General features: G+C 40.1%; 1 protein-coding gene across 2 annotated transcripts; it reads left to right on the plus strand.

Moving 5' to 3' along the window:
• Nucleotides 1–25,436, plus strand: kcnip1b (Kv channel interacting protein 1 b). Of its 2 annotated transcripts, XM_085419555.1 has the most exons (9): nucleotides 1–166; nucleotides 568–793; nucleotides 20,732–20,856; nucleotides 22,001–22,070; nucleotides 22,152–22,222; nucleotides 22,315–22,422; nucleotides 22,512–22,616; nucleotides 23,074–23,136; nucleotides 23,897–25,436. In XM_085419555.1, exons 2-9 carry the CDS (start codon nucleotides 706–708, stop codon nucleotides 23,942–23,944), a joined length of 678 nt encoding a protein of 225 aa, XP_085275681.1. In that variant the 5' UTR covers nucleotides 1–166; nucleotides 568–705; the 3' UTR covers nucleotides 23,945–25,436. The 2 variants fall into 2 exon arrangements, with proteins under 2 accessions (XP_085275681.1, XP_085275682.1); XM_085419556.1 differs by lacking the exons at nucleotides 1–166; nucleotides 568–793 and adding an exon at nucleotides 13,584–13,833.
• Nucleotides 25,437–27,449: the final 2,013 nt, after the last annotated feature.

Here is a 27,449-nt window from a genome sequence, read left to right on the forward strand (position 1 = left end):
AGAGCTCCTCGACAGATCACAGCCGCAGGGTTCCCACTGCAGTTTAGAGGGAAACCTTACACCAAAATATTATACAAGGGGACAACAGTCAGAACAACTAACAGGACAGAAGGTAAAGGAAAGTGGAGGACAAGAAAAGAAGTGATGAGACAAACTGACAGAGGAGGTAAGAAGCACTGCATGAGGTTTTCTGCTCTTTCTTGGACCGACAGAACTTCCAGGGCGGCGAAGCGCTTTGTGTTCTACTTTTAGAGTCCTTTTAATTATTTATCTTCTCACTTATTTTGGTCTGTGAAAAGCAACTTTGCTTTTTAAAAAGTTTAACGTAAAGGTCTGAAGCCAGAGAACAGGAAATGTTGAACATTTTCTAGTTGTTTGGGTACTGCTTGTGTATATTTGTATGTTTTTCTTTTGAGTGTTTCTGCATGCCTTTCTGAATGAGAGAGTGGAACACGCCTGAGTGCTTTAGGTACTAATGTGTGACAGCTTGGAAGCATATTGTAAGTAAAATTGTCTTGCACATAAGCTGTGGAGCAAAGGCTTAATCGTATCCCTTTTCTTCACAAGGAGCTGCTTGAAGGACCTCATGATGTCACATGAAGCAGATTCGTTTTTGTGATAACAATCACGGGAAACATTAAGTTCAAACATTCCTTGAGATACATTGAAGAAAGTCTACCCATCTGCCACTGCATCTACCTCAGGATGGCTGGCTGTACCAGCCGCTGCAGACAGGGGGTGCTCAAATTAATCCAGTCCCTGCAGAGATTGGTCTCAGGAACCCTCACAAAAGGTACTTTGTACTGATGCACTCACGTATTCTGAGCCTCTTGAGTGTTAGCTAACTTAGATACAGTGAGGTCTTATGGGTACTCCTGTGTATGCATGTGAATTCAGTTCAGTTCCTTTTTCTTTATGTGGCAACACATCACAAGATAGTTTATTATTGCCTTTGAACAGTTAGGCCAAACTTTACTTGATATAGAAAAATGAGTATTCCCTGTCACCAAGCACTTGGCAAAAAGTGGATGGATGTTGGACATTTTCCACCACCACTCTCTCTCTCGCCCCCTACAAAGCAATGCTTTGATCAGCTTAATGTTGTCTTCCTGCAGTTGATCTAAAATAATTTGCTAGTAAGTGTCCCTGTTTTCTGATATCCTGTTTGTTGTACTTTATATCAGTGACAGATTTCAGCTGCCTTCTAATAGCACTCAGTTTTGCTTTAATTAAAGAAGCTCAAAGATTCCTAAAGATATATTGAAGAAAGCCTACCCATCTGCCACTGCCTCTACCTTTCTCAAGCATAATTTATACGTCTGTGTTAAACTTAACGTAGAGCCTTTAACATAGCTTATGAAAGCGACAGATACTGTTGCCGCGGTGAGCCCCATTTGCACTGCAATTTCACCACCAAAACATCAGCTGACGATGGTGTTGATCCATTCGCTCCAGTCTATTTCAAAAATGGTGGCAGAAGAAGAATTATCCAGAAATGAGCGGGACAAAGTGACAGTACAGATCACATTGCAGGTGTAGTCGATGCAATATGTCGCAACATTCCTGAGGAGGGACACATCAGCTTACAGAGTAGGTTACGCTGTAGGTTATAGTGCAGGGTTTCAGAAAGGATTATGGTTATAGCGTACCTACGAAACATAATTCAGTAGCCACATGCAAAACACAACAGGAAATAGCTCGCTTCGTACTACTGGAAATACTTTGTGTGGGTTGTGAAGAAGCCGCCCGAATAGACTGCTCAGGAGACAGCACAACTCGGATGACGCTGTGTGTAGCCCACAGATCAGTTATTTGTGACACTGTCCCCTGGTGACAGAAAACAGCTACAGCATGTAGCTGAAAGTCTGCAATTCTTTCCCGTAGAATCTGCAAAAGCGATGTTTGAGCCATTTGGCTAAGCCTGGTAGGGGGGTTTGTTTTGTTTTGTTTTGTTTTGTTGCATACAACCACAGGTTTCCTAAATCTTTCACACTGCATAGCCAAATACCTACCCAAATGTGGTGCCATAGTCCTAACAAGGTTCAGGCCTGCAGTGCGTATGTGAAAGTGGTTGTAGGCTCAAGTGTTGGAATAAGAAGGCCTATAGGAGAAAAGAAGAGCAGTGAGAAACAACAAGCAATCAATACTGGGCAGGTCGGTGAGGCTAGTAGCTGCAGATCCAAAACTTACAGCCAAGAAGCCAGAGATACTTGTAGAAAGGTACAAAGAGAAAATGCGGTGGAGAGAAAACACAGAATTGAAATGCAATGATGGCATAAATCCACACCGAGTGAAAAACAGGAAAAGAAAGGGGTGCCTGTTAGTCCAAGCCTAGCAGCAGAAATCTGTCAAATTATGATCCCATCATTCATTCCGCTGAAAGTTCATATTAAGACTGTAATAGGATTGTTTTTCTGACATAGATTTAATTTGAATTCCACGATTGAGCCATTGTGTGGTCTATTAAGCAAGAGGCACATGTTCTGTCATCGTGTCTTTAAAAATTACAGAGCATTTGCTTTGCTACAGTTGCAGGAAAGAGTTTATGAATCCCTTGTACTTTTTTTGTGTTTAAATTTCTGCATTAATATGACCTAAGCATAAAAGCTGTAAAAGCAGATAAACCAAACCAAGTTAAGGAAATAATGCAAACATTTTGAATGTTGCTATTTATTCACACAGCTTTATGTAACTGTCTGGAACATGGGAACTGATACACTAGAAATGTAACTTACACATTCAAGCCCTACATGTCATATATTTCTTCATTGTTTTTAAATCATTCTTCAATCTTTGATCTATGTATGATGTGTTGCTAAATTACATTTTTGTAAAGTGTCTTGCAAAAAAACCTGAATGATACTAATTTAGCGTTTCTTATAGGTTGCATAAAAATGCTGTTTTTTACTGTGTTAGCTTACTGTGCTGAAGCATAAACGTCACTACAGTACTACATGTGTTAACAGTTGGTGTTGGGTTAGGTATATCAACCTTTTGAATTTGAGGGAAAAAGTTGAAATTTTGAGATTGCAAACCCAAAATTTTGAGATAATAACCAAAAATGATTACATTTTTGGTTATTATTGAGGACCACCTACAAAAAAAAATTGACCTTCCATAAATTATGTGACTTATCTTTAGCTAATAAGATATTTCAGATATGTCAATATTTCATTTGGACATATCTGTATACTTTTAATTTTCATCTACATCTAGTAAGCTTTGCTATAGAGACTCACATGTGCAGAAAAACACAAGTAAAACAAACGCCAGGAAATTCTCCTTCTTGTATGACATGCATGCTTTGAGTGGCTTTGAGTTAAATGATGAGGTCATTTAACTCTCATCTGCACATAGCTCACAGGCTGAGGCTGTGGTGTACTCTAAACTTCTTCTATTCATCATGCTTTAGTGCTTGTTTGCTTTTTCTGCCCCTTTCTCAGTTATAGTTAAAAAGTTACTTTTCACCTAAGCTGCAAAAATCAAACGCTGAGTCACGATGTCAGAGTGCAGCTGCGAGTATGTCACGACTAAAAAAACACACACAAACACAGTACTGCTCTCACTTTCAGAAGAACCTGTGGTCTGATATAAATTTAAAATTCACCCTACGCACATGTATGGAGCATAAAATATTTGTGCAGGTGCAGGCAGCGCTTCATTTTAACACTCGCTGTGGGCCACAAATTCCAAATTTATGTATTTTTACCACTTCTTTACTTTTCCATCTAGAAGCATTTGGATACTCTTACTATCTACCTCTAAATTATTTGCAGCCATAAGCACTCTGAGAAATTGATTTTTCACAGGGCAAAGAAAGAAACTTGCAAACTGAGAAACACATCAGATACTGTCAACAAACTGACAATGACAGCATGATGCCTGAATTGTACGTTTTTACACATAAACAGCTACTATCATGCATAATGAAGGATGAATCTGTTGACACATTTCCCACAGCTTGTGTTACAAATGCAAATATGCATTTACAGGAGCAACAAGCTCAATGTTTTTCATTGAATTAAGCAGGAATCCAGCCAGGCTTAGGTTTATAATAATGAACTAACCAAAATCTTACTTACTCTGTTACATGTGCAGTGTTTGTCCAGTGTTTTTTCATCTGCAATGTTAAAAAAAAAAGAAGAAAAAATAGTATGTAAATCCTTTGTAGCATGAACCTATGTGATATAAACTGGTGTTTTAGTCAGCCGCTGAGCTATTCTAAAAATTATCCAACCAACTCATGGCAGTGAGTAGGCTGACTATCTAGGTCATGCAACACAATCGCATAACGTAGCTATTTGACTGAAACAATCCCAAACCTACTTTTTTATGGTTAGGAGCTAATCCTTTACCAAAGGAACGAAGGATTACAGTTTATAGCAGACTTGGTTATCAAGATGATATCTGGTTCTCTCATTATTTGTAGACGTTAGTTATATTTTTCTTTGCATTCTTAAAGGATGCATAACTGATCAAATGTAATGTAAATTATGTTGAGCATCCACTTGCTTGATACTGTGCATCTGGACATTTGTTGCTTCTGTCCAAAATGTTCTATTGTGCTTCGCTGACCTTTACTGACTTAAAGTTAAGATGCGTGCGCATTGGGCAGCATAAGGGCCGAGTCTTCATTTAGCTTCATAATTAAATGTCACAGAGTTAATTAAGAGCCACTGGTCAAAATACATTTAAGTGGTCTAAACGGGGATTTAATAAATCTATGATTTTATGCCACAGTGGGGGTTTTAAACCTTTGGAATTTTTACATTTATACAATGTTAGTTTCTCATTGCCATAGCTCAAGATGAACAGGCACAACTATCCATCCATGCAAAAACACAGGCAAACATAATATTTCTTCCACGTATCCAATTCAGGGTCACAGGAGGAATGATAACAAACATTATTCAAAGTTTTAAACATCATAGGTATTAATTTGATTTTGGTGCTTACATGGAGGGGGTTGATCTTGTAATGTGCGGTTACAGCATGAAGTAACAATGTCTTGTTTAGCTTTGAGCCCTTCCTCTGCACAGTTTAATTAATAATAATAATGGATACTTTATTGATCCCCATGGGGAAATTACTTGTTTTTCTCTGCATTTGACCCATTCACTCAGTGAAGCAGTGGGCAGCCCACTAAGCAGGCGCCCGGGGAGCAGTGTGTAGGGACGGTACCTTGCTCAGGGGTACCTCAGGGTAGCCGTTAAGTGGATTCGAACCGCCGACCTTCCGATCATGGGGCGACCACTTTACCTACTGAGCTATCCCTGCCCCCAATTATAATTATAATCAGATTTCACAAGCACTTGCTTCCAGATTGCGGCAGAGGAAGACCGCATGCTAAAGTATGCACGGATGAAGACATGAAAACATGCACATATGTTCTCATAAACATTAACACACAAGCAAGCTATTTAGAGCTATTTTAACAGCTATATTCTATGTTGTTTTTTGCATTTTTCCTTGCATACACTATAGACAAAAATGAACTGTCTTATCTTTAGTCTTATGCCTTAATTCTTATTAAGTTCAGCAGCATGCATATTCATCCTCAGACCTTTAAACATTGCAAACCAAGTGAGGATACAGTAGTTATGATATGCCTCGGGGCTGCAGCTGACTTACTGTTATTCCTGTTTCTAACATTACATTGTACTTTATGCTCTTTACATAGTGCTTTCCTTGTAAAATAAAAAAAAATAGTTTCCATGTAAAGATACAAAGGAGTAGCACTAGTAGCTTCAGTGTTTTGACAGTTGCTCTGACCTTGCATTCATGTTAGTGCACATTTAAAAATGGCTGTCCTCCCTGTTGTTATAAAAAGAGACAGTGACCTCTCACAGCACATTTTAAAAGCAAGATGGCAGAGTGCAGCCTCAAACATTCAGCTAGAGGCAACTTTTTCGAATTTTACAGCACGTGAGAAACCAGCTAAAAGGCCTCAGACAAAGGGAGGGACTTGTGAGGTATATTTTGAGTGAGTTATATATATTTTGCTGTGACGTACTGATGTTGTAGTGCAACATCCAGGGAATCTGAATGTCAAACCTAATGGGAAATCTGATGCTGTGCATTACCTGACAAAGTAAAGAAAAACCTCTTTTTGAACTGACGGGACTTTGACAGAATGACTGACAAGGAAACTGGAACAGCACACAGATTTAATTTTATTAAGGACAACTTTTAACAAATACTATTTCAAACTTTTTTTTGATGTGTTGTTTAACCACAACAGCAGACATACAGTTTAGCTTTAGGAAAAAAATGTCTGTGTTTTTAACGTTGAATGTATTTAAAAGAATTTCACAATTAAAACAATATCATTTCTTAAATACCACAAGACCACTCCCAGATCTGAATGGTAAAAAAAATAGATTCAACACTACCCCATCAATTTGCATGAAAATATATATCCTCTATTTCGAGATAAAAATTGTGGCATTGTTGCTTAAAGCAGGCGTCTGAAATGTCCCTGCTGTTTTTGTAAACAAGCAAAGTTTTGTACCTACGAAACAATCACCTTTAGATTGCTTGGAAGAATTAAAACTTCCATCCTTTGCTCATGATCCATCTCTATCACGTTTCCTGAAATTCAGTTAGCGTGTAGATGTAGGCTGTAGGTGGGTTTGTGGTTGCATGTCTTTTTTTTAAAGATGGAATAGACTCCACCCATTCCACGGCCCTAGGTAGGAGCTGAAATGGATGGATAGATGGAAGGATGGATGGATCATTTGCAAGCAGCTTCTTCCCTGTAAGCATGTTTTCAATGAGGTCTGTTGTTGTAATTGTTTGCCAACACTCACACAATAAACTACAGAGTTTATAGTTTACTATAGCCACAGCTTACTATGGACCTAGAAAACTATACCCATAAAATTAAATTTGCCATTATATTCAAACTCATGAGGTAAAGATTATCTTTATCACAACTTCAACATCTACTTTTAAAATTTAGTTCACATCATGCAATCATGCAAACTGACAATCATCTTTGTTTAGATACGGGAAACGAGACACATCTGGGGAAGCACATAAAAAATGCATGGTTCAACAAACACAATAGATTTATACTGTCTTTTGTGTAGACCCAGGTCCTGAAAACACGAAGAGTGCAGGTAAAGACAGAAACCTTTCCTACCCGACCTCATGCTGCACCTGTCTCTCACTATTACAAGTCACATGTGTCCTCTAAGAGCATAACCTTGCAGCAGTGGTTCTGTCACCACACACTGCAGAGTTAGATTCAAATCTATGGCTCAAGCTCTTCTAACGTAGCATCTATTTTGTTCAAAACCCGCATAAGAGTTATCTGGCATTAAGCTCCGGTTTTACAACCATCTTCCTTAAAAAAAAAAACTTTCTCCTCTGATTCTTTCCCTTTTTTTGTGACTGTAGAATCAGTGGATTGGAGCTGACAGTGTGTGTCTCTGCTTTTAATTTTTTACATCACCTCACTACATACTTTTATGTAACCGTCTTCTTCTAGATTTATTTTTATCTCTTGCTCTTTCCTCCTCCGTGGGTGTGTACGTGTTTCGCCCCACCATTACTCCTGTCCAGCCACGTTGTTTTACTACTTGGTATTTATATGCAGAATCTCCTATGGTTAGATGGCTATTCGATCCAGCGAACAGTATGGTTATGTTTGCTCAGCCACATTTCTGTGGAATTCCTCTTTCATGTTCATATTTAGTAGTTCCCTGAGGATTTTTGCATGTGATGCATTAAATCGGGAGCAAAACTTGTTTTGAATGGTGACATGAGCTGCTGCTTGCATCAGGAACTGTTACGCTCTGCTGCCATCTGTCGTTTAACAAGTAACTCCACAGCATTAGAAACTTGAGCTCATGTGTTAGAGTTCTCTGCTGAGAAAACCTAACCCTCTAATGCACTTTGTATCATGATCAATACTTGCCATAAATTCAAAACGTTATGGACAAAATTCTTTTTTTGTCTAAAATTAACATTGTTGTTAACAAAAAGGTGCCAAAAATCTCCAATGTATCAAATGTGATATAAAAAATATATAATAAATATATAATAATTTCACACAACATGATATAGCAAAATGATTTTTGTGGATTTTGTTATGGGGTTATTAAACATCTCAGTTCCAAAAAATCTGAATTTTCTGGCTATTTTTGATGGGTTTTGTCTTGCAGAGTTAAAAACACTTTGTAAGAACATTCACACTAAATTTGTGACAGTCTGTTTTCAAGATGCTTGATGCATTTTCGGGGTTTTTTTTTAGTATTATTATTATTATTATCTAGCCTCCTGAAATAAAGCATCATTTTGCACTCACAGATAACTTAATACACATTTCAAAGTGGCAAAAAGGGGAGCTGTGGGTATTCGCCTAAAGATTCAAAAGTCATCAAATACAGGTAAATCAAAAAGATGTGATGAAAGCCAAAGCAGCTTCATTAATGGTGAATGCATAATAATAACCACAATTAATAAAAACGCTTTCAAATTTAGTACATATGATAAATAGTCTTCATCAATAATAATTGTATCATGTATTTTAGTTTATTATTTCCAATCTGATCTTTGTTATCACATCTGACAACAAACAATGACACTTAAATCTAGATGCTTAACATTTTATTCACCATACTGTGAATTTGTTAACAATTTTCAAATGTTACTGAGATTTGTTATATAGCATTCATTACAGATAAGTGACTCCAGTCTCAGTGTTTGGATTACAATTAGCATCATATTGTCACAGATACACACAAAGGTTGAGCCACAGCTTTCTAATAAGACACAGTCTTCAGGCTTAGTTTTTCTTAAATCTTTAAAAGTTAAAGCTTAAATTTGTATTCTTATATTAATAAATAGTTATTACAATAAAAACAAGCTTTAATCATCAGTCAAACCTTGAAAATGATACCATCCAATTAATCTTTATATGACGCATTAAATCAGTGATTCCCAAGGTGTAAGCTGATGGCATCTGGTGGGCCATGAAGGTACTGCAGGTGTACAGGTCCATCCATCCATTTAATTTTACTTTACAACAAATGCATTTCTAATTCTTAATTTTCATAAGAGTCGTACATTTTGAAGATAGGATTTAATTTTAAAAGTATCTCCTTTTAAACATTTGTATTATCATATATAAAAAAATAAACATACTTACTTTGAAATCATATGAGATGGCTTCCTGAGATTATTCTATTAAAACGTTCCTTATGGAATCCTAAAGAATCATTGTAATTCAGCTTATTATATTAATAATGGCATTAATAATAAGTAGTATGTAGTTGTATTAACAGTAAAATATATATTACCCATTTATGTTTAGTTTATTTGATTTTGTATTTCATAAGAAACAAAAGTAATTAATATACACAAATTTACTTGACAGTGAAAAGCACCACAAACTCCAGGAATGTCCCCATTTTTTCCAGAAAGCTGCTATACTAGCTTCAAAAGCTGTTGTGTAATAATTCCCATCTCAGTAGTAGCTCTAAAAAGGACACAACTGAATGTCAGGTTAAAGAAAGAAGACGAGACGACATAATTTAAAGATGCAAGTTCTTGCATAGTCAGACTAGAAAGCCACATGAGGTCTGAAACTGCTGTCTCAGCCCACTGGAGGGAAAGTGATTCCTGTCCAATCATCATTTGGTTCACTTGATTTACATGGCAATTGCAGGTTGAAATAACTGTTAGAGGAAGTAGTAAGAGGAGTTTAATGATAACGATGAGCTGCCTTTAATGCGTGCATGAGCATGCATTCATACAGAATACCAAAAGCAGATGGAGCAATGAAACACTTTGGGAAATAAAAGGACATGTGGCAGTGAAAAGAACAGTCTTTCATGTGCACTATCATTATTTGCATTCAAATTACAGGATTTCTTGTGAATGTGTTATTTTAACCAGCCACCGAGCACACAATGCACCAAATCCCTACAGCATGTCTGATATCTGATGAATCCACAAGAGGACTGGCCCATGTTGGGCTGCAATGTGTGTATGCTGTGTGGCGGTCAAGGGCAGAGCCCCTGGCAGGTCAAACCCCAGCTGTTGAAAGTGGTTGTTGGGGCATGGAATATTACCTCACCGTAGAGTTAGGAGCTTGAGCTCTTGCAGTTGAGAAGTACTGGCTAGATATAGTGGGATGCAACTCAATGCCCAGGTTAGTTCTGGATGTCAGGCTGGACTCTATTCCAATCTTAGAGACCAGATGCAGGGGTGTGTATACTTATCTCTTGGTTTTGCTGCCTGTATGTTGGGTTTTTCATAAGGGAATCGTGTAATTTTCCAAAAGCATAAAGGGATTTTTTTACTGGAACCAGGAGCAACTAAATCTAAACACACAGTATAGGCAGTGCACAAATGTGCCTCTTGCTTTGCTCAGGGCATACTGACTATGCAAGAAAGAGCAAACAGTTGTGTCAGCTGTGTTTCAGAACCAAAGATAACACCTCTCTCATCTCATATTTTTATTTAAAAAAAACACTAACCAAAGTAGCAATGGAAAACAACATGACTGATAAAATCATAAATAATGGCTGATTAGTGTACAAGGTCCAAGTGTGTCCTTCCCACTGTTTGTAGAAGGGGTTGTATGTGAATTAGAGAAAAGATTTTGAAGAGATTATGAAGCCAGACTGCAATGCAGCGTCCTTGAATGTCTGTCATAGTGCAGGGTGATATGGTGCACTAAGACTGTTCCAGATGGCAAACATCTGTCACAGGGATTACACCGGGTTATTTAGTAATCGGAATACTTAATTTCCCATCGCAAGTGTGTGAGTGTGACTGTCTGTATGTCAAGCAGGTTATTTTTGGTGAAGATTATAAACGAGTTAGAAACATCTGTGACACAGTTTACGAATTCTTTATGCTTCCTGAATTATCCAAGAAGGAAAAATAAATACTACTGCATTGAAGAAGGCAGAGAAATCATTACATGAAAGTCACTATACAGAGGGACTATATTTGAATGGATGAAACTGGGATACAAGAAAAATTTAGGACAGACACTTGATATAAAACATGATGGTCCTTAATGTTTTGCAGAATGCCCCTCGCTCAGCTCTCACCATCTTGGCTTTTTTGATTTCAGACACCAAGTAAGCAGTAGATCTTGATAACCCCCATTCACTATACAGTCACTTATCTTATTGACTATACAATGATGATCATCTATTTTACTCAAAATTAGATCACAGTTTACAAAACATACATCACTGTGGATTCTCTAAAAGCTGGGGCTACTAATCTGGTTACTGGGGTTGTAAAGTAAGCAGTAGGGTCGTTTTCTCATTGACCGGCATGCAATCAGACTTATTTTTGGAGCCAAAATAGTTGACCTTTTCTAACCTTAAGAAAAAATCCTTAAATTTGCTTCACTTTTCAGATCCAGCGGCTACATCCATCTAACTTCAGATAATATCTAAGTTGAGAGAAGTTTAAATTATTTTAGAATTATGCATGACTTCATGTTTAATTATTTAGTCCATGTTAAGTTCTTTTTCTCAGCACTACCCACACAAAGAAACTGAACTGCACAGCTGATCTAGGGTCAGGCTCCAGAGTTAGGTTGTAAAAAATAATCTGTACTCCCATACAGTGTGGATTTGATCATCATTATTATCATTTTTGCTCATGGATCTTGTTTTTAATACTCAGAACAGAACATATAGACGTCAACTTTCAAGAAACAAGAAAGCTGAAACAGCACTGAAAAAATGGCCCTCAATGAATTTTTTAAAGTGTGAGAGGGTTTTCTGAACCTCGCGTGCACAAACACAGACACACACATACACAAACAAGGAGCGAGACAAAGGCAATACATTTTTTGGTCGGCCGCCAGTAGAATATTTGATTGGATGCAATATCATTCACATTTTTTCTGTGTGTATCTCAATGTTTTTACAAGCAGCTTACAAAGACTGAGCTAACTGCCCTTCAAGTAGCTTCCATAAACTTAGACCATTTGAATTCTCCTGCAGAAATCCACAGTGAAATCTAAATTTTACGCTTTACTGATTAGCTATTTTTTGTTGCTTGTGTTGTTTGTGCTGCAATCCAGCAACCCTGCTTTATTTTCTGAGTTTGAAGGAAAACAAGCATCACTCACCCCCACAGCTTTCCATCCCACGTTACACGCAGTCCACTCTGTGAAGATTCGTTGGCACCGTTTAATACAAATGTTCTTGTTTGTAGCACATTTGATTTGTTTTTTTTTCTAAAAATATTTCTTCAAAATCTCACAATTAACTTTAATTCTTTCTAGATAGAGAAAAAGATGTGCTCCTTTATCCTGTGGTGAGTTAACATAGGCATGCACAAATGCCATCCCAAGTGGGCAGTCTTACATATAGCTACATCCTCATTATGGTACACACTTCAGGGAGCAAATTGCTCATTTGGAGTAGTAACCACTGGGTTGAGAAAATACACGTGTGTGCTTTAAATCAGAATCAGAATCAGAATCAGAATACTTTATTGATCCCTGGGGGAAATTATTTTTTGTTACAGTGCTCCATTTTAAACCAACATTAAGACAAGACAGACAATACGCTAACTAAGAATAGTACAATATATACATATATATATACATACATACATACATAAGTCACTTATAAATAAATATTTGGAAAAGAAACATGTGTAGTTGTAGCAGCAAACAGTGTGTTAAGTGGATGCGTTGTACAGGGAGATGGCCACAGGCAGGAATGATTTCCTGTGTCGTTCAGTGGTGCTTTTCGGTAATCTCAGTCTCTCACTGAACGAGCTCCTGTGACTGACCAACATGTCATGGAGTGGGTGGGAGGTGTTATCCAACATTGTCTTTATCTTGGACAGCATCCGCCTCTCCGACACCACCTTGAGGGAGTCCAGCTCCATCCCCACAACATTGCTGGCCTTACGGATCAGTTTATTAAGTCTGTTGGCATCTGCGACCCTCAGCCTGCTCCCCCAGCATGCAACAGCATAGAGGATCGCACTGGCCACCACAGACTCATAGAAAATCCTCAGCATTTTCTGGCAGATGTTGAAGGACCTCAGTCGCCTCAAAAAATAGAGACGACTCTGGCCCTTCCTGTAAAGTGCTGTGGTGTTTTTAGCCCAGTCCAGTTTATTGTCAATGTGTACTCCAAGGTATTTATAGTCCTCCACAATGTCAACACTGACCCCCTGGATTGAAACAGGGGTCAAGTGTTTCCTGGTCTTCCTGAAGTCCACGATCAGTTCCTTGGTCTTTGCCACGTTGAGCTGTAGATGATTCTGCTCACACCACGTGACAAAGGAGTCGACCACAGCCCGGTACTCTGTCTCATCATCCCTGCTGATGCATCCAACCACCGCAGAGTCATCACACTTCACATGTCAGTAAGCGTTATTAGTGACTACACCACTCTACAATACCACAAGGGCATGAGGAGGCAGGGAGCTCGAAAGAGTGGGGGGGTAAAGGCTGACAGATGAGTAGAGTGAGGCACAGAACAGAGGGAGTGGCGCAAAGAGGCAGGAGCAGCTTGTGCGTGTGAGTGTGTGTGTGTGTCTTTGGAGACAGGGATCAGAAATTCAAGAGAGTCAGCTCAAAGAGGAGAAGCGTCCCCCCGTGACAGATCTGGACCCAGTGAAAGGACTTGACAGGGGCAAAAAAAAAAAAATCCTGTAAGGTACAGAGCCGTGGAGGGAGGCAGCGACGGGACGACAGGCTGACAAAATCGTGAAGTAAATAGAGGGACTATTACTCTCTGGGTTGTTTTGGCCGGCCTGGCTTCCACAGTGACAACATGGGTGCAGTGGTGGGCACTTTGACCATGCAAACCAAACAGCGGAGACCATCTAGAGGTACGTCGATGTTAGTCACAAAGAGAAGAGATGGAGACGAGACAAAAAGAGCAACAGAAAGCTAGACCAAACTGACAGTAACACTAAGATCGTAGTGTTTGTACACCAGCTGCCAATCATGATATGTCTTTGTTTTAGTTATTTTCTTTGCTTATCCAATGCAAAGAGACTTTATGCTTTCACCCTGTTTTTGCCAAGTGATTTAATTAATTGAACTATGAAGTTAAAGGAAAAAAAAAAGTGGATAATGAATCGTGGAAATGTTACATAGGTTTAATGAAAAGCCAGTAGTGCTGATTCTGTTTTCTCAAACAGAAATCTACAATGTTTACTTCTAGAAGTGGCAGCAGTATTGTGGAGGGTGAAGCATCTCTTACTCACGTTCAGTGACGAGGTACAGCACTTGTGCGGAGATAATGATTTAGAGACAACAGGATGGAAGAAAGATGTCCTTGAAAATAACAGAGCAAAATCACTGCTCTGTCTCTGTAATTATGCCTGTGTGTGTTTGGTGCATGGCCATCGAACGCGCCAGTGAGTGAGTGAAACAGAAACAGAGCGAGTTTTGGGCATTTGAATTAACACGCAGCTCACATATCATACCTCTCCCTGGCCTTATGCTTGAAAAGCCTGTTGTCATGGAGACTGGGTTGTAGGGGCATAAAGGGAGAGTGTGAGCGCATACTCCACCAGGTTGAATGATGAATTTATGGCAGCGGGAGATCGAGATTAGAACCATGAAAAGGCAGCAAAATAATGACTTTTTAAAAAGACATTGATGAAATGCCCCACGGTATGAGGGTAATGCTTTAAATGCAGATAGGATGAAACCGCTTGTCTGTGTTTTGATAAGAGCCTTTAAATGACCTTTCAGCAAAGCAGGTCATCTAGGGATTGTTTTTAGCTCGAAGTAAGTGGTCTGTTAAAAAATGCGTTGTGGTGCCAGCTGTGAGGAGGTATGTAAGATAGGACAGATAAAGTCTGATCCTGTAGGGGATAAACAGGGACCACAGCCACACAAGAAATGAGACTCAGAGGTAAGCTACAAGTAGGATACAAAATATAGCTTGTTCTAGCAATACTGCTCATCACTGAGTATGCATAAATGCTATATATATATATATATATATATATATATACACTGAACAAAAATATAAACGCAACACTTTTGTTACTGCTCCCATTCCCCATGGGATGGACGTAGAGACCTAAAATTCATTCCAGATACACAATATAACCATCCCTCCCAAACAGTGGTCACAAATCAGTCCAAATGTGTGGTAGTGGGCACATCTGCTATATTGAGATAATCCATCCCACCTCACAGGTGTGCCACATCAGGATGCTGATCTGACATCATGAGTAGTGCACAGGTGTACCTCAGACTGCCCACAACAAAAGGCCACCCTGGAATGTGCAGTTTTTTGCGCTATTGGGGGTCTGGGGACCCAGAACCGGTCAGTATCTGGTGTGACCACCATTTGCCTCATGCAGTGCAACACATCGTCGCATGGAGTCTATCAGATTGTCAATTGTGGCCTGTGGAATGTTGGTCCACTACACTTCAATGGCTGTGCGAGGTTGTTGGATATTCGTGGGAACTGGTACACGCTGTCGTATACGCCGGTCAAGCACATCCCGAACATGCTCAATGGGTGACATGTCCGGTGAGTATGCTGGCCATGCAAGAACTGGGACATTCTCAGCTGCCATCTGCCCTGAACAATGTGAACCATGATTCATCCGTGAAGCGCACACCTCTCCAACGTGCCAGACGCCATCGAATGTGAGCATTTGCCCACACAAGTCTGTTACGGCGACGAGCTGGAGTCAGGTCAAGACCCCGATGAGGACGACGGGCATGCAGTTGAGCGTCCCTGAGACGGTTTCTGACAGTTTGTGCAGAAATTGTTTGGTTGTGCAAACCAATTGTTCCAGCAGCTGTCTGGGTGGCTGGTCTCAGACGATCTTGGAGGTGAACCTGCTGGATGTGGAGGTCCTGGGCTGGTGTGGTTACACGAGGTCTGCGGTTGTGAGGCCGGTTGGATGTGCTGCCACATTCTCTGAAACGCCTGTGGAGACGGCTTATGGTTGAGAAATGAACATTCAATGCACGGGCGACAGATCTGGTTGACATTCCTGCTGTCAGCATGCCAATTGCACGCTCCCTCATTGCTTGTGGCATCTGTGGCATTTTGCTGTGAGACAAAACTGCACATTCCAGGGTGGCCTTTTGTTGTGGGCAGTCTGAGGTACACCTGTGCACTACTCATGATGTCAGAAGAGCATCCTGATGTGGCACACCTGTGAGGTGGGATGGATTATCTCAATATAGCAGATGTGCCCACTACCACACATTTGGACTGATTTGTGACCACTGTTTGGGAGGGATGGTTATATTGTGTATCGGGAATGAATTTTAGGTCTCTACGTCCATCCCATGGGGAATGGGAGCAAAAACAAAAGTGTTGCGTTTATATTTTTGTTCAGTGTATATACACAAAATCATATAACTTATTTTAAGAGGAAGAGGGCTTGTTGTTTTTATCTCTCTAATGCCCTAATATAACTGGTATATATTTGACCAGTATAGCCAATCTGTGCTATACCTGGTTTGTCTTGAAAAAGGTCCTGTATAAACTTTCAACAAAACTTTGAAACACGCAGAGAGATTGCTGTCGCAAATCAAGAAAAACATTCAGGTCAAAATGTGTTCTTAGGATTGGGGGGGCTTGTCCACACAATATGGTAGGGGAAACAGTTCTCCTCACTCTTCCTGCAGCATTCAGCACTTCCAAAGCCCAGTCAGCTTTTGTACAAAGCAAAACCAAACAGCCTGCTGTGGGTTTTGTGAGGAATCACGTAGGGGACTATGATTTTGACCCGGCTCAGTGACTTCTTCAACTTTTGTCCTCATGGCTACAGACACCAGAAGGCTGCTGGATTAAAGAAACCAGATATAATCTCATAAGTAGCAGGCTTTAGATAAACTGGTAGGATGATTATATTTGGAACAAGGCTAGCTGTTTTGGCAGTCGGCTGCTTCCGTGAAGTTAAGAGGACGAAAGAAGAAAAAAGGGAAGAAGAAAGCAAGATCATGCCAAAGTCAAAGCATGCAGAACTGTAAAAAGTGTCTGCCTTGATCTTGGTGTTTCCAAAACCAGATGTGATGAGAAGGAGGCAGATCTGAGGGACACTGCACACTCATATGGTAGTAACTTCCTAATCAAAATATAACATCAGCCTATAGAACATACTTTACAAGATGATGTGATAGATAATGTTAGATTCAACTATGACTTGAAACTAGTGATTAAGACCATAAATGTATAAGGAAAACCAAGAGTAATTTTCCCATAGACTTCTACATGACCTTCATTTTCATTAGTGCTGCAGTGTTTGCCACTGACTGCGTAAGAAAGCATGTACACGCACTTTCAATTATCAGCACCATTTCAGCGTCTCCCACCTTCTTCCATTACATGCTAATAAGTGATCACATGCAGAGCAGTTGTTGCACCATTTATAACAAGACTCACTGCAAAAGTCTGCAGCATTTCTTTGTCTGAGTCTTACTCTGCGATCAAATAATTCTGTTATATGATATGATATATTCAACAGGTTTTTGAAACCCTCAGGCAACATATTCTTTTGCTGACTGTGCTTCTGAGCCCAGTTCAGCTCTCGTTTCTTCTCGGTGTTATTCTGTGTTTTCCCATTTTGCCCTTTGCTGTTCTCCTTCTTGTCTCTTGTTTTTCTTCACGCTCTGCCACCTCTTCCTTCCTCTCCTCCCAGTCCTGTCTCAGCTTTCTCTAATCAACACCTCTGCCTTTTCATCACCCTCATTCCATTTCATCTGTTTCTAATCACACTGTCACATTAACAGGAAAGAGAAATCAGCCCACAGGAAAGATTAGTCCACATAGGTGGAGTCTTAACAGCACCTTTGTCTTTCTGTTTTCATGTAACCGAGAGACTTTTAGTCACAGGGAAAATATATGTACAAATTGTGTTTGACACCTTTAAAAAATGGTTGATCCAGTATACCACCACTGCTCACATTTATTATGGCTATCTATCTCCATGACAACATGAGTCAGTGGGTTGGAACTGGAGCTCAGGGGAAGATGGAAGGGAGATTGAGAGAAAGTAACGCATTATATGTTTGCATGGTAATGGACACCATGCTATCTCACCACTGACAAATAGGCCATGTAAAAGTGGCAGATTGGGGTAAGAGGCAACATGTGTGTCTCTAGTGAACATTTTATTGCTATAGTTTCCCAAGCATGTGGAAAATCTCATTGAAATGACTACTCCCTAACGGTTTTTATAGCTGTGTCAACCATCCTGTCCAGATGTAAGCAGTATTTAAACCTTTAGTGCATGTTTTTACTAAATGAAACAAAGGAGAAAATACAGGAGAATAAAGTTAGCATCACAATAATAAAAAGAAAGCTGGCATGCTTATACAATAATAATAATAATAATAATGGATTGGATTTATATAGCGCTTTTCAAGGCACCCAAAGCGCTTTACAATACCACTATTCATTCACTCTCACATTCATACACTGGTGGAGGCAGCTACAGTTGTAGCCACAGCTGCCCTGGGGAAGACTGACAGAAGCGAGGCTGCCATATCGTGCCATCGCCCTCTGGCTTGCCCATACAAGTGCAACTAGCTGACTAAAATGTTAGATTTAGCTTGTTAATCTAGGACTTTTTTAGCACCTTGTATCTACATAGCTATTATAAAATTAATGTTAGCTATCTATTAGAAATACTAAACAGCGTAGCAGATGGGTGTACCTTCGGAGACATCCATTTTTAAGCCTTGAGATGAGCATTTTTGGTCTCACCATCATGTTGTTTGAAACTGGAAGTGACAAGCAAGGGTGGGATCTCACTGTGAAAGTGCACACTGATTGGCCAACAGCTTTTCAATCTTCCTCTACCAATGAACATACCATGAATAATTCTCCTTTCTGACACTAGAGAATAAAAAAGATAAAAACTAAATAAAAACTTTTAGCTAACAACAGTAGCAAGCCACTGTTGTTAGCTAAAGCACTTACATGCATAGTAATGTTACAGCGTTCTGAAAGTTTGTTACCTCATTTTGCAGAAATGTAGTGGACTAAAACTGACATCCATCCATCTTTTCATTTATTTAATTCAGGGTTGTGAGGGAGCTTGGAGCCTATCCTAGCCATCCAAGGGCAAAAGGCAGGGTGCACCATGGTCAGGTTCTCAGTCTGTCACCGAACTAACACAGACAGAAAGACAATATTCTCACTAACACCTATGGGAAATTTAGAAGCACCAATTAACCTGACCCCACTAACTGGATGTCTTTGGATTGTGGGAGAAGCCAGAGAGAACCCAGACAAACAAAGGGATAAAATGCAATCAGCACACAGAAAGGCCCTGGCTAAATGGTGGATTTGAACCAGAACCTTTTTCCTATGAGGCAACAGCACTAACTAACACATTGCATATCCAACTACTAACCAGGCCTGACCCTGCTTAGCTTATGGTATGGACATAAGCTGGAATTTTGGCATTATCGACTTATTTGACATATTCCGTATATGACTGTTAGGATCCCACAGTTTCACTACATTTCCTAGTCACGGGATTTTCCTAGAAGTTTATTTCTCCTTAAAGTCACAGTTTTTCAGTTTAGAAATTCATAAAAACCTATTCTGGGTTCTGTAATCAGTCTGCAGTCCATTTCACACAGAACGTTTAAGTAAGTTTTCTATTTTTCACTAGCAGACAGAATTGACAAGGATCGTCTCTCCCACTCAAAAGTCAATGAAGAGCCGGTAATTGCTTTCCCCCCTGGTGTAGGTGGGACTTAAATGAAGATTGCACCTGTTACGACCGAGAATGTGGCTGCAGGCAGTTCTATAGCTGTGCCTCTTCTCCTGTTTCCTGTTTAAAATTTAAATCACAATGGCCTCTGGCATAATGATGTATGCTACTTGATACAGTTTCATTGTTGAGGATTAATCCTGACACCACTCATGAATGGGCTGAAATGAATGAGTCATCACTACCATCCAAAAAAAAGAAGAAGAACAATGTAGTCATGTTAATCTCCTTTTCTTCGTGTCTAATCATCTGAACTGAGTCTGAATCCATTAGGAAGCTTATTTGTTCTCACGTGTGTGTTTTTCAAGTTAATAACATAGGTGATTGAGAAATTCTGGGAATTGATAGTGTGCTTTGTCCACACTTTTATGTCAAAACAATTCATTCAAGGACATATCATCTAATAATACCTGCAGTCTCAACAATGCATTTCAAGCCACAGACCACCCTTTGTAAATAGGCCATCTCTATACCTCACACAAAGCGTCGGACTTCAGATTTTTCTTCACCGGGGCCCACAACAGCCAGTGGGAGTTTTCTTCTGGATATTTGTCCATGTTTGTAAAGCCGCTGCCCTGTAGCATGAGATAGTCACAGTGACAAACACTTGCCCACAGCAGCATCTCTTCAGATCATTAACCACCATCCATCTCCACAGGACTGGGCACTGAGCACCATGTTGCCATTAATAAAATGCTTCAGCTCCTAAGGGGAAACCTAATTTGTCAAGTAGATGAAGTTCTCCACAAATCCTTCCTTTGTTCTCTTTTTCCCTCATCCTCCCTTATTTTTCTTCTGCTTCACTCCGAGAAGCACTTTTTTATTCTCTTTGATCCCACAACATTCGTTGCAGACTTAACATTTTCAAGCTTCGCTGAGTCATCTCTTTCCTGTATTTAAAAGCCATCATATTTCTAAATCCTGAGTGGGACATACTGTTAAACAGACAGCGTGTAAATGTTGAGGCTCACATACATCTTCTTTTTTTAAACTGCCTCTCTCTTACCCTTCCCTGTAGATAAAACAGATGATGAGCTTGAGATGACGATGGTGTGCCACAGACCAGAAGGACTTGAGCAACTCGAAGCCCAAACAAACTTCACCAAGCAGGAACTGCAGATCCTCTATCGTGGTTTTAAAAATGTAAGCACACACCAGATATTGTTATTTTAAAAAATGCAGTCATACTAAAATGCACTATATTGCCAAAACTCTGTTCTATTCCATTCTAAGTATTGTTACACCTCTCTAAATCACTGAGGCATTGAAGTGTTTCAATCACTTCCATGGCCACAGGTGTATAGCATCAAGCACATAGGCATGCAGACGGCTTCTAAAAATATTTGTGAAAGAATGAGTTGCTCTCAGGAGCTCTGGTACTGTGCAAAATGTCCAGTTGTGAAATTTCCTCACTACTAAATATTTCACAGTTAACTGCTAGTGGTACTATGACAAAATGGAAGAGATTGGGAATGACAGCAACTCATTAAGTGGTAAGCCGCATAAAATTAGAGAGTGGGGTCAGCAAGACTGAGGTGCATATTGAGCAGAGGTCGCTAATTTTCTGTGGAATCAACTGCACATGTGCTTCATGTGGCCTTTGCTCAAGTAAAGCACACAAAGCGCTTCATGTTCTTTGGACTGAGAAATCGTGCTTCTCCAATCCAATGGATAATACTGGGTTTGGCGGTTGCCAGGAGAGCAGTACTTGTCTGACTGCATTGTGCCAGGTGTAAAGTTTGCGGGGGAGGGGGTTTCAGGAGTGGGGCTCATCCTTTTTGTTTCAGTGAAAGAAACTCAGTGTTGTGGGAACAGTTTGGGGATGACCTTTTCTGTTTCAACATGACTGCGCACCAGTGCGCAAAGCAAAGTCCATAAAGACAAGACTGAGCAAGTTTGTTGTAGAAGAACTTGACTGGTCTGTATCTCAGCCTAATCTCAACCTGCCAGAACACCTTTGGGATGAATTAGAGCAAAGAATTCAAGCCAGGCCTCCTCATCCAACATCAGTGTCTGACCTCACAATTGCACTTCTGGAAAGAATGGTCAAACCTTCCCATAAACACACTCCTAAGTCTTGTTGAAAACCCTTCCAGAAGAGTTTAAGTTGCTATTGCTACATAATATTAAATGCCATGGATTAAAAATGAGATGTCAGTTATGTACATATGCATGTGAAGGCAGACAAGTGAATACTTTTGGCAATATAGTATATGTGTGCATCACATCATCAGACAACCAAATTTTCATTGAGTAGAATAACTGTAGAGTCTCATTTCTTCCACAGGAATGTCCAAGTGGAGTTGTGAATGAGGAGACTTTTAAACACATTTATGCACAGTTCTTTCCTCATGGAGGTAAAGTACACAGTTTTTAATCTTTTTTATTGCACTATGAAGCTTTTCTTTTTTTACACTTTTCTTCCATGTGTGTTACAGATGCAAGCATGTATGCGCATTATCTGTTCAACGCTTTTGACACTGCAAACAATGGTTCCATAAAGTTTAAGGTACAAAAATGGACAAAATGTTAGTTATTTCTTTAATTTTCTGCTCTTTTTTTAATTTATGCTTTCCCACTTCCCTGATCTATTTTGGACAGGATTTTGTAATGGGACTATCTATTCTGCTGAGGGGAACACTAAGGGAAAAGCTGGAGTGGACGTTTCACCTGTATGACATCAACAGAGATGGATACATAAACAGAGAGGTGAGACTGTGTTGTTACAGTTTTAACTGGATATTATTTGTTATCTCAAATCTTTGTCTAAGCATGACATGAATCTCCTGTTCTTGCAGGAAATGACTGAGATTGTGAGGGCCATATATGACATGATGGGCAAGTACACCTACCCTGCACTGAAGGGAGACGTTCCACAGCAGCATGTGGATGCCTTTTTTCAGGTTCATTTCAAATTCAAATTCAAATTTTATTTGTCACACACACAACCATACACAGTATGATGTTTGGTGAAATGCTTATTGCTGTGCAATGCCCGACCATTAAATGACAGTAAGAATTGACAATAAAATTTACAGATTTACAGATTACTACAAAATTACAGACAACAAGCCATACTATTTGTTTAAATTGGATCAACTCCCTTTATGGAGTTTTTTTCACACTTTCAACTTAACTACATTTTTCAGTCTCGTAAGGTTTATAAACTCTAGTGTTTACACATTATGAAAGGAAAGCAGACTTTTAATGTCTCTTGTCATAACCCCGTAACTTCCCAAGAAACCTTTGTTGGTTTATAGCAGCTTTGTAGTCATTATTAGATTGTTTCATTAGGGTTAGGATGCAAGGCAATGCCACCAGAACAGAATCAACAAAATAAAAATAACTTTTTCTCTACAGAAAATGGATAAGAACAAAGATGGCGTGGTGACTTTGGAGGAGTTCATTGTAGCCTGCCAAGAGGTCAGTATTCTTCTTCATGTGTTTTTGTCAAATGAATTATATTTTAAAGAATTAAAATATAATATGCATAAAAAAGCAACTAGTTTCTTACTTAAGCTTGTTATTCTAGTCGTGAAACCACCACTACACCTGACTCAAACAGCCTCTCCTCCACACAGTCCTCATTCATAAAGTGGTCTACGAACGCTAACATTACGGCTAACAGGTGGATTTTCCCATTTCATTGCAGCTAGCTAACAATTAAAAGCCACTTACTGTTTGAAAGAGTGAATGTGAACAGTATATCCTCTGTTATTTAAACATAAAACTAAAGTGACTCTTTTAGATTGCGTTTTAGATTTTGTTTCTTTGTTTTCTATTGAGTTATTGGTTCTTTTAGTAGTTAGACTTACATTAAATTATATTAGCGATCAGCAGCAACCAACTAACGCACTGACATCATGTTATGTACTGGTGCAAGATGGCACTATACATGTTATAAAAACTTTAAACACTTTTTTTTAATCCAGATTCACAGACATTGTTAAATCTGGCCCTTTTTTAGAGAAGGACTCAGTGGTGTATATTAGCCTGAATACATGCAGTGTTAATAGTGTAAATAGTGTAAAGTGTAAATAGGCCTACATAATTTCACCATTACTTAAATTTTTTTATGTCAAAAGTCAAGCATAAGAAAAACCACAATCCATCAGATGATTTCATTTCACAGACACAGGTATTCAAAATAATTCCATACACCATTTGTCTTATTTCTCAACAGGATGAAACTATGATGAGATCCATGCAGCTGTTTGAAAACGTGATGTAGAACAAGCGGAGAGGGTGGAGACAACCACATGGAAAAATGAGAGGGCTGAATGTGAGTGCGTGTGTGTGTGGATGCATATGTGCAGTACATCCAGTCTCTCCTCCTCCTCCTCCTCCTGTTTTATCCAGCTGTGGTCAGGATATAGGCTGAATCCCCCACAATGACTTGTATGAAGGGACTGGACTGGGATGCTCTTTAGTGCTCCTGACGAGTTTCGACACACAACACAAAGTGACTGATGTGACAGACATGGATTTTAACACATTCGTCTCTGTTCTGTCATGAAGACATGAAGATTGGCCTGTTAAAGATAAAGCTGCTCATCCATTATGAGGCTGCTCCTGACCAGCGAAGGGCAATGTGCTCAAGAAGCTGATCGTTTTATTTTCTTTTTTGCCAAGAAGCAGTTGGGGTTTGTTTATTTTTTTGCTTTTTTTTTTTTATTGTTTTTTTGCCAAAGTATGATTGCATGCTTGTTTTATTTCCAATTTTTTTGACAGATTTGACCATAAGTAAATCTATACTTGTGTCCCATCCATCTTGCGGTTGACAGATATGAGATACCGCAAACGTTGTACGTTGGTTTCACTGATGCGGTGACCCTTGTAAATTTGTGCTGGCCTGGATGTCGCTTGTGTGCTGAGTCTGTGTTATGCTCGTCTGTCCAAAACTTACAGTACAAGTCAAATAATTTTAAAGCAGCACATTTCCTGGGTCTTACATGGTGTGTGTGTGCTTATCTTTTCTTTTTTTAGTGAAAAAGAAACCAATTCATTCTTTTTTTCATGTTTTCATCTGCTGCTTTTCGGCTTGTGGTCAAATTGGTGTATTGTCAAAAATGTTTTTTTTAAAAAGATTGAAAAACGAACAGGAATAAATTTTAAACAGAATTATGAAATGCCCGCAAATCAAAGATGTTGACGAAGAGGCTTATTAGATGTTCATTTGCACAGATGACAAGTAATCGGGATGTGACTCTCAAATGGAGACAGCGATGCCACAGAAGAAGTTTTGTCCAAAAGACATCACTGTGTCAGAAAAAGCAAGATTTTGCTGCTGGTCCATTCCAGCAAAGAACTGAGAAAGCTTCTGATAATCTTGCAGGGAAAACCACTGAATGTCAGCTTTGGAATGTGATATGACACCGAGGACAGCTCCATTTGTAATAATGAACATTTGGCACTGTGTCCTCCATTTAAACGAGGACAGTGATGTCACACTGACGTACATGGTACACCGAAAATAGGGTTTTTTTCTGTAGCAGTAGCCCACTGAAGGTTTCCTGTGACTCGTGGTGTATTTAAATGCGCCACCATAATAGAAAACTCACAAGACTATCGTAGTTTAGGCACTAAAATATTAATTGCTGTTCTTTTTCGCAGTCATTAGAGAGGCTCTTTTTTCTGCACCGTGCGACCGTGTGACATCGCAGCCTCAGGTCTTGGAGATCTTATTTTGGAATCAGATTATTAAATCTCACCAACAGGTTCATTCTAAGCCATATGAATAAATGTGTCCATTCTTAAATTTGAGTGGTGTGCTACTTTATACTGGTGTGCCTATATTTTTGTATGCTATTAAAAAATGTAATAATTATTAGAGCAGAAACCTAAACAGATGAGTGAAGAGCACAAAAACACAGGGCAGGCTCTAAGGAGTCACTGAAAAATTTAATGAGTATTGTTACGGCCCTAGCTGGGCCTCCTGAAACTGCCCTTGTGTGGGTGTGGTGTTTTCTCTCCGCCTCTTCCTCTCTTGCTCCACCCCTCTGTCTCTCTCTTGCTCTTCTCTCTCCCCAGGACACAGCTGCTGTTCATTGGCCTCATTTACCACCTGGGCCCAGTTAGCAATCACCTCTCCTAGGTCATATAAGCTGGGGATGAACTGGGTATGAGAGAGTGTTTTTTCTCTGGTGTTCCCACATTGTGTGTCGAAGGTGTTGGGAGAGATCCTATAGTGTGGAGTTGTGGAAGCAGTTTGCAGTGTAGCTGCTTCACATGAGTAGTGTGGGCTTGTGGGCCTCGGCAGCAGTAAAGCTAGCTGCTGCTAGTGACAGGGTGAGCTAGTGGGCCCCTGGAAGTGCCTCCTCGTGGTGTGGAGTTTGTTTGGTTGTTGTGTTCTTTGTTGTTGCAACCTTTTTCTTTTTCTAGTGTTATTGGTAAAACAGCGTTGCCGGCTCCTTATGTTAATTTTATCTATAATAAAAACTATTTTATTTACTAAGCACCTCTGTCTGTTCTCCTTTCATTCTGTTCTGGACCCATTTGTTACCAGTCCACACACACCCCTAGACCTTCATCGTGGGGACGTAACAATGTGGGGGCTCGTCCGGGATATGACTGGAAGGAACAGCGGTTAGGTTGTAGTGTGTTGTTTGCCGGTGGCTTGTGTAGTTGTGTTGTATCTGCTATACTCTCTCCAGTTAGCACAGGGGGTGTCTAGCTGAGCGTAAGCTCCTCCTCCAGGCACTCATTTTTTTATTTTGCCTTTTTTATTTTCGGAGTAATCCCAAGTGGGGATTAGTTCCCTGTCGGGGGTAGGCTTGTCGGTGCTTTGTGCACTTGATGCTTAACCTTTAAAGTTGCCTCGAGCCTGGTACACTCCAGAAGCTAACTAGGCTAAGATTTTAGTAGGTAGGTCTGGGGAGAGGGTTGATGGTCCATCCATCGATCCATTCGCTTCCGCTTATCCTTTTCAGGGTCGCGGGGGGCGCTGGAGCCTATCCCAGCTGTCATAGGGCGAAAGGCGGGGTACACCCTGGACAGGTCGCCAGTCTGTCGCAGGGCCAACACACAGGAACAGACAACCATTCACACTCACATTCACACCTAGTGACAATTTGTATTATCCAATTAACCTATCCCCACAAGCTGCATGTCTTTGGACGGTGGGAGGAAGCCGGAGTACCCGGAGGGAACCCACGCAAACACGGGGAGAACATGCAAACTCCACACAGAAAGACCCTGGCCTGATGTTGGAATTGAACTCAGGACCTTCTTGCTGTGCGGCAACAGTGCTAACCACCGTGCCACCGTGCTGCCAGGGTCGATGGTATTTTTATTTATTGGTTAACCTGTGGTCACACATATTTCCCACCTGTTTTTGATTTGTGTGTTGGAGGTGGTGCTTCTTTGTTGTTATTGTTAGCCTCAGGTAGTTTTGAATGGCTACCTTTGATGTTTCCATGTTTAAGGCAAACCCTTCGCTTGTCCAGCTGGACGCCTGTAGGAAGAGGGATTTGCATGAGGTGGCAGCAATTTATGGCATTTGTGTCTCCATAGCTCTGCGTAAGGCTGAGCTGAAAGCTGCTCTTATGTCTGGATTGGTGGAGAAAGGGATGGTGGCCTTGCCGGTGTCTGCCAGTCCACCTGAGCATGGTGTAGCGTCTCAGCCTGTTCCGCAGGTGCCAGCTCAAGCTGTAGCTCCATCAGTGTTTACGCCTGTTGCTCAGGGGTTGCCTGAGGACAAGTAGATGACACTGCCTCACTTCGAACCTCTCTCCATT

The sequence above is a fragment of the Rhamphochromis longiceps genome, linkage group LG10 (genome assembly GCF_057381845.1).
Source record: "Rhamphochromis longiceps isolate RC_006_pf linkage group LG10, R_longiceps_female_GT1.1, whole genome shotgun sequence".
Lineage (NCBI taxonomy): Eukaryota > Metazoa > Chordata > Actinopteri > Cichliformes > Cichlidae > Rhamphochromis > Rhamphochromis longiceps.